Source organism: Penaeus vannamei, unplaced genomic scaffold, assembly GCF_042767895.1.
Source record: "Penaeus vannamei isolate JL-2024 unplaced genomic scaffold, ASM4276789v1 unanchor879, whole genome shotgun sequence".
Lineage (NCBI taxonomy): Eukaryota > Metazoa > Arthropoda > Malacostraca > Decapoda > Penaeidae > Penaeus > Penaeus vannamei.
Window position 1 is genome coordinate 10,001 of NW_027213883.1, and position 10,000 is coordinate 20,000.

Consider the following 10,000-nt stretch of genomic DNA (forward strand, 5'->3'; position numbering starts at 1 on the left):
AGTGACGAGTAACTCCATTAATGTAAAACGGAAGTTTAGAGAAAAGCAAAGAAAAAAAAAAAAAAAAGAAGAAGCATCATGTTAATATATGTATTATACTTCTGGTAAAAAAAATAATAATAACAAAGAAAGAGAGAGAAAAAAGTTAATCTTTTCTTATTTAAAACAAACAAACAAGTAAGCACTATCTGTACACCCTTTAACATAAACACTCCACCACCTTCTTCAAACAACCAAACAATCAGTAGCCCTATTTACATTCCATCAATTTAAAACAGCTAATCACGCAAAATCAGATCAGAATCTTGCAACACGCCAGCTCACGTGAACAATACTTTCCGAAATTGCACAAGACGCAACCTTCAACGCAAACGGACCTTCCTGTCTGCAATAAACGCAAACCGATGCAAGAGGAAACGCACTGAAAGGTCATGTACTTCGTTGCATGATGCGCATGACAGTCTTCAATTTATGCTGATTGTCCATTAACCTTGAGTCGGGTCCAGAGGGGCGTATCTCCAATGCCGACCGAGGGGGAGGGGCAAGGGACAAGCGCCCTAGTGCAGCAATGGCATAAGGCTTACCGAGAGGGTGCCACAGGGGGTTCGAGGCGTTGAAGTGGAGACTCACGACTCTCTTCGCTCTCCCTCTCACTCCGCCCTTACATAAAATTCAGCCTTAAGGGCCGAGTTATGGGCAAACTGCGAGGTAAAATGACCCGTAATACACTGGCCTCATCAGTTTTCTTAAGGGTGGAAATCACGCAGAAGATAACAGTCGGGAACATAAAGCCATTCTCCTCCCCACCCCACCCCACCTCCTTCCTTCCTACCCCCCCCCCTCTGCCCCTACCCCCCTCCCGTCCCTTCCTCCATCCTCTCATCTCCATGGGGGATTGATCACCTCCTGACCTCAGCTGCGGAGGGTCCATCTATTTTCTTTATGATACACCGAGAGACACGAGGCAGATCAGGGGCCACTCGCGCTCCCTGCCAGGTGTCCGCCACGATATGCTTCCCTGTCTGTTCGTTTGTCTCTGATTATGTCAATCTGATTACCAAGGCTTCGGAAGTAACACTTTCTCTCGGCTCTCTCACTTCCGCACACACACCCTCTCCCACATACCCATATGCAATATGCAAACAGTTTATATACATACTTATATATATATATATATATATATATATATATATATATATATATATATATATATATATACATACACACACACACACACACACACACACACACACACACACATACACACACACACACACACACACACACACACACACACATATATATATATATATATATATATATATATATATATATATATATATATATATATATATATATACACACACACACACACGCACACATACACACACACACACACACACATACACACACAAACACATATATATGTTGTACATTATCATTATCATCGCTATTGTTTATTGTTGTTATCGCCTGCTGTTATCTCCGTTATCATCATTTCTGTTATAATCATCACCATTAATAAGGTTGCTATTATCCTTCTCATTATTATCATTATTACATTCGCCATCAGTATCCATATCTTATTCAAAATTTCTTTTCAGTCTCCTCTATTTTTCCTTCCTTCTACACACGTCTTTCTTCATGGGTTGTTTGCCATAGCTATTCAGCCATTCCCTTTACATTAATGTATGTAGGGTCCTCCTTATTTTTTCTGTCTTTAGCTCCTTCTCATCCTCCCTTCTCCCTTTCCTCCTTACCCTCTTCTCATTCCCCTCCATTTCCCTTGCCTCTGGATCGTTCGCGTTTTTAATCCCTCCCCTTTCTCCTCTCCCCTCTTCCTCCTCTTCCATCTCCTTTCACCCTTCCCTCTCCTCTCCCCTTCCCTCTCCTCTCCTCTCCCCTTCCTTCTCATCTCCCTTTCCCATCCCTCTCCTCTCCCCTTCCCCTCCCCCATCCTCCCCACACGTGCAGTTTTCATGCAAGTTTCAGAATCACCAGAAGCAATTTGTGACTGTTGTTAATTTGCAAAATTGCTCTTCAACACACGTTTAATAAGTAGAGTTCTTGGCTTTGGCGAGTTAGTTGCCGAAAATTGAAATTCTGAATGGAGAGTTTTAAATAGTTAATTGTCGACGGGATTACTATGACTGCCATTTTCCGTTTTATTCACTGATTAATGGATAGTGTTAGCACTACTTGTTTCGGTCTCGAGTGAATCAATGAGCATGCGAGGGTATGGGTGAGCTTCGAAGCGTAAGGACAGGTGAAAGCAGTAGATGGTCAAATATATGAAAGAAGAATCAGATGGGTGAAAAAAAATAGTCAAATAGATTAAAGAATAGTCAACAAGTGAAGAAAATAGTCAAATATATGAAAGAAGAATCAAATGGATGGAAAAATAATCAAATATTTGAAAGAAGAATCAAATAGAGGAGAGAATAATCAAGCAGATGATATAATAATCAAATAACGGAAATAAAAGTCACGCAGATAAAACAATAGTCATTTAGATGAAGCAATCCTCAAATAGATAAAAAAAGTCCAGTAGATAAGTCAAAAGCTTGGTAAATGAAACAAAAGTCAAGTAAAAAAAAAATAAAAAAAAACATCCAAATAAACGAAACTATACAAACAAAGGAGACGACCGAGACATAAACAAGGACCCACACATAAACAATTATGTTTCCTTGCAAGCCTTGCACCGCCGGCCTGCAATGCGTCTGTCGAGAGGGGAAAAAACGCCTATATTTCTCGTGGTTTCAATGGATAAGTTGGCTGAAATGTTTAACAATGCGAGACCGCTAACCAAATCTCACTATCTCAACGACACAATCAGACTAATGCAGAATCTGACAGCGGACTCCGACGAGGAGGACTGGCTGGAATGAGTCACTATACGCTACACTGTCGACGTGATGGTGTCTCGTTCCTTCTGCGGGTGATGGTGACTCGCTCCTTCTGCAGGTGATGGTGCCTCGCTCCTTCTGCGGGTGATGGTGATTCGTTCCTTCTGCGGGTGATGGTGATTCGCTCCTTCTGCGGGTGATGGTGCCTCGCTCCTTCTGCGGGTGATGGTGATTCCCTCCTTCTGCGGGTGATTGTGATTCGCTCCTTCTGCGGGTGATGGTGATTCCCTCCTTCTGCGGGTGATTGTGATTCGCTCCTTCTGCGGGTGATGGTGATTCGCTCCTTCTGCGGGTGATGGTGATTCCCTCCTTCTGCATGGTGGTGTGATTCAGCTCCTTCTCACGGGTGATGGTGGTCGGCTCCCTTCTGCGGGTGATGGTGATTCCCTCCTTCTGCGGGTGATTGTGATTCGCTCCTTCTCGAGTTGATCAGGGTGCCTCGCTCCTTCTGCGGGTGATGGTGATTCCACTCCTTCCTGCGGGTGATTGTGTGGTTAACTCCCTTCCTGAGGTGATGGTGATTCCCTCCTTCTGCGGGTGATTGTGATTCGGCTCCTTCTCGGTGATTGTGATTAGCGCTCCTTCTGCGGGTGATTGTGATTCGCTCCTTCTCACGGGTGATGGTATTTCAAACTCCTTCTGCGGGTGATGGTGATTCGCTCCTTCTGCGGGTGATGGTGCCTCGCTCCTTCTGCGGGTGATGGTGATTCCCTCCTTCTGCGGGTGATTGTGATTCGCTCCTTCTGCGGGTGATGGTGATTCCCTCCTTCTGCGGGTGATTGTGATTCGCTCCTTCTGCGGGTGATTGTGATTCGCTCCTTCTGCGGGTGATGGTGATTCCCTCCTTCTGCGGGTGATGGTGACTCGCTCCTTCTGCGGGTGATGGTGATTCCCTCCTTCTGCGGGTGATTGTGATTCGCTCCTTCTGCGGGTGATGGTGATTCCCTCCTTCTGCGGGTGATTGTGATTCGCTCCTTCTGCGGGTGATGGTGATTCGCTTCTTCTGCGGGTGATGGTGACTCACTCCTTCTGCGGGTGATGGTGACTCGCTCCTTCTGCGGGTGATGGTGATTCGCTTCTTCTGCGGGTGATGGTGACTCACTCCTTCTGCGGGTGATGGTGACTCGCTCCTTCTGCGGGTGATGGTGACTCGCTCCTTCTGCGGGTGATGGTGACTCGCTCCTTCTGCGGGTGATTGTGACTCGCTCCTTCTGCGGGTGATGGTGATTCTCTCCTTCTGCAGGTATTCAGTGTTGGCTCCTTCTGCGGGTGATGTGATTAAATAATGCGGGTGATGGTGATTCTCTCCTTCTGCGAGTGATGGTGATTCGCTCCTTCTGCGGGTGATAGTGATTCGCTCCTTCTGCGGGTGATGGTGATTCGCTCCTTCTGCGGGTGATAGTGATTTGCTCCTTCTGCGGGTGATGGTGACTCGCTCCTTCTGTGGGTGATGGTGACTCGCTCCTTCTGCAGGTGATGGTGACTCGCTCCTTCTGCGGGTGATGGTGATTCCTCCTTCTGCGGGTGATGGTGCCTCGCTCCTTCTGCGGGTGATGGTGATTCCTCCTTCTGCGGGTGATGGTGCCTCGCTCCTTCTGCGGGTGATGGTGATTCCTCCTTCTGCGGGTGATGGTGCCTCACAACTCCTTCTATATGGGTGATGGTGATTCCTCCTTCTGCGGGTGATGGTGCCTCGCTCCTTCTGCGGGTGATGGTGATTCCTCCTTCTGCGGGTGATGGTGCCTCGCTCCTTCTGCGGGTGATGGTGATTCCTCCTTCTGCGGGTGATGGTGCCTCGCTCCTTCTGCGAGTGATGGTGACTCGCTCCTTCTGCAGGTGATGGTGACTCGCTCCTTCTGCGGGTGATGGTGCCTCACTCCTTCTGCGGGTGATGGTGACTCGCTCCTTCTGTGGGTGATGGTGACTCGCTTCTTCTGCTGGTGATGGTGACTCGCTCCTGCGGATGATGGTGATTCGCTCCTTCTGCGGGTGATGGTAACTCGCTCCTTCTGCAGGTGATGGTGACTCACTCCTTCTGCGGGTGATGATGATTCGCTTCTTCTGCAGGTGATGGTGACTCGCTCCTTCTGCGGGTGATAGTGACTCGCTCCTTCTGCGGGTGATGGTGACTCGCTCCTTCTGCGGGTGATGGTGACTCGCTCCTTCTGCGGGTGATGGTTATTCGCTCCTTCTGCGGGTGATGGTGACTCACTCCTTCTGCGGGTGATGGTGACTCGCTCCTTCTGCAGGTGATGGTGACTCACTCCTCGCTATCACGGGGTGATGACATTCGTACCGCGGTGAGGTGACTCCCCTTCTGCGGGTGATGGTAATTCCTCCTTCTGCGGGTGATGGTGCCTCGCTCCTTCTGCGGGTGATGGTGACTCGCTCCTTCTGCGGGTGATGGTGACTCGCTCCTTCTGCGGGTGATGGTGACTCGCTCCTTCTGCGGGTGATGGTGACTCGCTCCTTCTGCGGGTGATGGTGACTCGCTCCTTCTGCGGGTGATGGTGACTCGCTCCTTCTGCGGGTGATGGTGACTCGCTCCTTCTGCGGGTGATGGTGATTCCTCCTTCTGCGGGTGATGGTGTCTCATTCCTTCTGTAGGTGATGGTGACTCGCTCCTTCTGCGGGTGATGGTGACTCGCTTCTTCTGTGGGTGATGGTGACTCGCTCCTTCTGCGGGTGATGGTGATTCGCTCCTTCTGCGGGTGATGGTGATTCGCGTTCATTATTGTCAGGGCTGCTGGCTGTCAATTGTCAACGCTATCATTGTCTTTCACTCAAGCGAGTTGGAGGGCTTGTTTCTGCACGAGCGTTATTGTGATTATGATGATTATCCTTTTATTCTTTTTCTTTCTTTCTCTTGTCATTCTTCTTTTTTATTTCTTCTGTTTTCTTTTTCTTTTTTCTTTTGTCTTTCTTCTTTTTTTAATTCTTCTGTTTTCTTTTTCTTACTTTCTCTTGTCTTTCTTCTTCTTTTTATATTTTTTGCTGTTTTCTTTTTTCTTCATCTTCATCTTTTCATTCTCCTCTTTTTATTCTTCTTTCTCTTCTTTAACGCTTTCTTCCACTTCATATCATTTTCATTATCATTATTACCATCATTATTTGACTGGTTTATCGACTGATGGATTAAGCGGTGTGACAATGTACTTCGCTTATATTTATTTAATCCTTCTTATGTGTATGTACAGATAGGAAATATCAACAACGAAAGGGAGAGTGACACGGAGAGGGAAAAGGAGTGGTAGAGATAGATGAATAGATAAATAGATAGACACATAGATAGAGAGATAGAGAGAGAGAGAGAGATAGATAGATAGATAGATAGATAGATAGATAGATAGATAGATAGATAGATAGATAGATAGACAGACAGACAGACAGACAGATAAATAGATAGATATATAGAGAGAGGATAGATGTAGAGAGGTATAGAGAGATAGAAACGAAGAAAGAGAAGCAAAGAGAAAGAAGATGTACAGAGAAGGTCAGAAAAAAGATGGAATAAAAAAGAAAACGAATTATATGGAGAGAGAGGGAGCGGTGGAGAGAAGCAAAGATAGGAAAGAAAGAGTGGGAGAAAGAAGGCAAATAAAAACGCCAAGAAATGAGATTACAGCAATTATGAAAGTGAAGACGATGGTATCATTGTTTCTTATCATTATTATTGGCATTGTTATCATCATCATTACTGTTATTATCATTTTTGTTATTACTATCATCATGATATTCATTATTACTATTTTTACCACTGTCATTAGTATCTATATTATTATTATCATTATTGTCACCATTATTATTATCCTCATTATTATAATTATTTCTATTATTATTATTGTTATTACTACTATTTTAGTTATAACGATTATTGTTATCATTCTTATTATCGTTATTACCATTATCATTTTTATTATCACTATTGTTATTGTTATCATTACCATTATTATTATCATTATTATTATTGTTATTATTATTGTTATCATTATCATTATTATTATTATTATTATTATTATTATTATTATTATTATTATTATTATTATTATTATTATTATTATTATTATTATTATTATTATTATCATTATTATTATTATTATAGTAGTGGTAATAATAATAATGGTAATAATAATAATTATAATAATAATAATAATAACAATTATTATTATTATTATTATCATTATTGATAATATCATTATTAATTTTATTATTATCACGATCAGTATGATTAATCATTATCACTATTATCATTATCGTATTTGCCACTATCGTTATTATCACATTGTTATCATTTTTGTAGTTATCATGATTATTATCCTCATTATCATTATCACTTGCTATTATTATTTTTGATAACATGGTCATTATCACTATTGATATTGCAAACACCATTATCTTCATCATCATCACCATCATCATTATTATTGTCATTATTGCCGAATGTTTATAAACGACATTGTACAAATCTTTTACTATCGAGGAATAATAATTGTCAATACTTCTTTCTTGTATGAAGGACGACAGGCGATAATTATTGTCACATTCGACTTTTCATCATCAGCACAGCATAAAGTCCTTTCCCCTTTACTCTACAGTCACCACCAGTCATCACCAGTCATCACCAGCGACAACCCATCATCATTATCCCCCTCATCACCGTCCTGTTCCCCTTTCAATTCATTTCTCCCCTTCCCTTCTTCCCCTCTTTTTCCCCTCCTCTCCCTTCCTCCCCTTCTTTCCCCTCTCCCTTCCACCCCTCTACTATCACCCCTCTCCCTTCCTCCCCCTCTTCCCTCTCCCTCACTCCTGTTACTACCTATACCCCCTCTCCCTTCCTCCCCCTCTCTATCCCCCTCTCCCTTTCTCCCTCTTCTCTCCCCCTCTTTCCCCTTTCTCACACACAAGATACGCCACAAAAGAGACATATTTGCTGGTCCTCTGCATTTTTCATTTCGGGAGGACTTGCACGAGAGAAATTTCGGATCGGAATGTTCATCGCGAATTGAAGAGTTATGTGGGTGAATGGCGTGGTGATTTATCAGGGGGTGAAATTGAGGGAAGAGGAAGAGGGAAGAATTGAACTGAGAGGAGAGAGAGAGGGTGAGACACAAGGAAGGGAAAGGGAGCAGGAGGAAGGAGGAGAGGGAAGAAGGAGGAGGGGTGAGAGACAAAGGGAGAGGGAAGAGGAGAGGGTGAGGGGAGACAAAGGGAGAGGAGAGAGAGAGAGGGTGAGACACAAAGGGAGAGGGAGAGAGGGAGAGGGTGAGACACAAAGGGAGAGGGAGAGAGGGAGAGGGTGAGACACAAAGGGAGAAGGAGAGAAAGGGAAGGAGGGTGAGACAGAGGCAGGAGGAGAGGAGAGGAGAGGTAGAGGCGGGAGGGAAAGGGAAAGGGGGAGAGAAAGGGAGGGAGAGAGGAGGGGAAAGAAGTGGTAAGATAGATGTATAGATAAATACATAGACACATAGATAGATAAATAGAGAGAGAGAGAGAGAGAAAGAGAAAGAGGTAGAGAGATAGAAACGAAGAAAGAGAAACAAAGAGAAAGAAGTAATGAAAGATAGAGTGATTCGACACGCAAGCGAGCGAACAGGCGAGCGAGGGAGAGGGAGAGGGAGAAAGAGGGAGAGAGAGAAGAGAAGAAAAAGAAGAAGAAGAAAGAGAAGACTAAGAAGAGAGAGAGAAGAAGAGAGAAGAAGAGAGAAGAGAAAGAAGAGAGAGAGAGAGAGAGAGAGAGAGAGAGAGAGAGAGAGAGAGAGGAGAGAGAGAGGAGAGAGAGAGAGAGAAAGAGAGGGAGAGAGAGAGAGAGAGAGTAAGAGAAAAAAAAGAGAGAGGAAGAAAGAAAGACAGAGAGAGCGAGAGAGGTAGAGAGAGAGAGAGAGGAAGAGAGAAGAGAGAGAGAGAGAGAGAGAGAGAGAGAAGAGTGATAGAAACGAAGAAGAGAAACATAAAGAAAAAGAGAAAGATGGTGGTGATTGGACACGCAAGCGAGCGTACATGCAGGCGGCGAGAGGAGAGGAACAGAAGGAGAGAGAGAGAGAGAGGAAGAGAAAAAGAGAGAGAGGGAGAAAGAGAGAGAGAGAGAGAGAGAGAGAGAGAGAGAGAGAGAGAGAGAGAGGGAGAGGGAGAGAGAGAGGGAAAAGTGGAAGATAGAGACAGAGAGAGACAGAGAGAAGGGGTAGTCAGAGCGAGAGAGAGAGAGGTCAGGCGAGAGAGAGAGAGAGAAAGAGAGAGAGAGAGAGAGAGAGAGAGAGAGAGAGAGAGAGAGAGAGAGAGAGAGAGAGAGAGAAGGTCGAGCAGAGACAGAGAAGACAGAGAGAAGGTCAGAGCGAGAAGAGTCAGAGAGAGAGAGAGAGAGAGAGAGAAACAAGGTCGAGAACAGAGACAGAGACAGGAAGAGGAGAGAGATTCAGGCGAGAGAGAGAGAGAGAGAGAGAGAGAGAGAGAGAGAGAGAGAGAGAGTCAGAGCGAGAGAGAGAGAGAGAGAGAGAGAAGAGCGAGTCGAACGAAAGAGACAGAGAGAGACAGAGAGAGAGAGTCAGGCAGACAGAGAGAGAGAGAGAGAGTCAGAGCGAGAGAGAGAGAGAGAGAGAGAGACGAAAGAAAGACGGAACTTGAAAGAGCGATTCCCAGCAGCTCGCGACCCATGCAGAAGGGGCGATCCTCCCTTCTACTCTCTGTTTGTTTATGTATTATCATTCCCTTTGTCTGCATGTATCCTTTTTTTTCTTTCTTTCTTTTTTTTTACGAAGGTCATTCGAGTTCGAGGAATCTTTGTGGTCCGAGTTTACTTCGCTGGAAAAGGGAAAAGTTTTGGTATGTTTATTTACCTTTCTCTATAATGGCCATTAGTACGATTGGTATATTTGCTATAATTATTATCAACAATGCTTATTCCTATGATTGTTTCTATTCTTTGTATTTGCCTTTATCAGCATGAATATTAGTGTCGTTATTGCTTTTAGTTATGTCATTTATCATTATTATTATTATTATCATTGTTATTATTATTAGGATTATCAGTACCCTTATCACAGTCATCAATCATTATCAATATCATTATCATAATTGTTTCTTTTATTACTATTGGA

General features: G+C 44.1%; 1 protein-coding gene across 1 annotated transcript in view; it reads right to left on the reverse strand.

Moving 5' to 3' along the window:
- Nucleotides 1–2,840: 2,840 nt before the first annotated feature.
- LOC113819092 (serine/arginine repetitive matrix protein 1) overlaps nt 2,841–10,000 on the reverse strand; it is an 11,567-nt gene continuing 4,407 nt past the window's right edge. The window contains exons 2-5 of the mRNA XM_070119898.1: nt 5,455–5,659; nt 4,495–5,074; nt 3,544–4,402; nt 2,841–3,302 (exon numbers count right to left, since the gene is read on the reverse strand). Of these exons, the coding sequence (XP_069975999.1) occupies nt 2,841–3,302; nt 3,544–4,402; nt 4,495–5,074; nt 5,455–5,659 (2,106 nt within the window). The remainder of the gene's footprint in view (nt 3,303–3,543; nt 4,403–4,494; nt 5,075–5,454; nt 5,660–10,000) is intronic.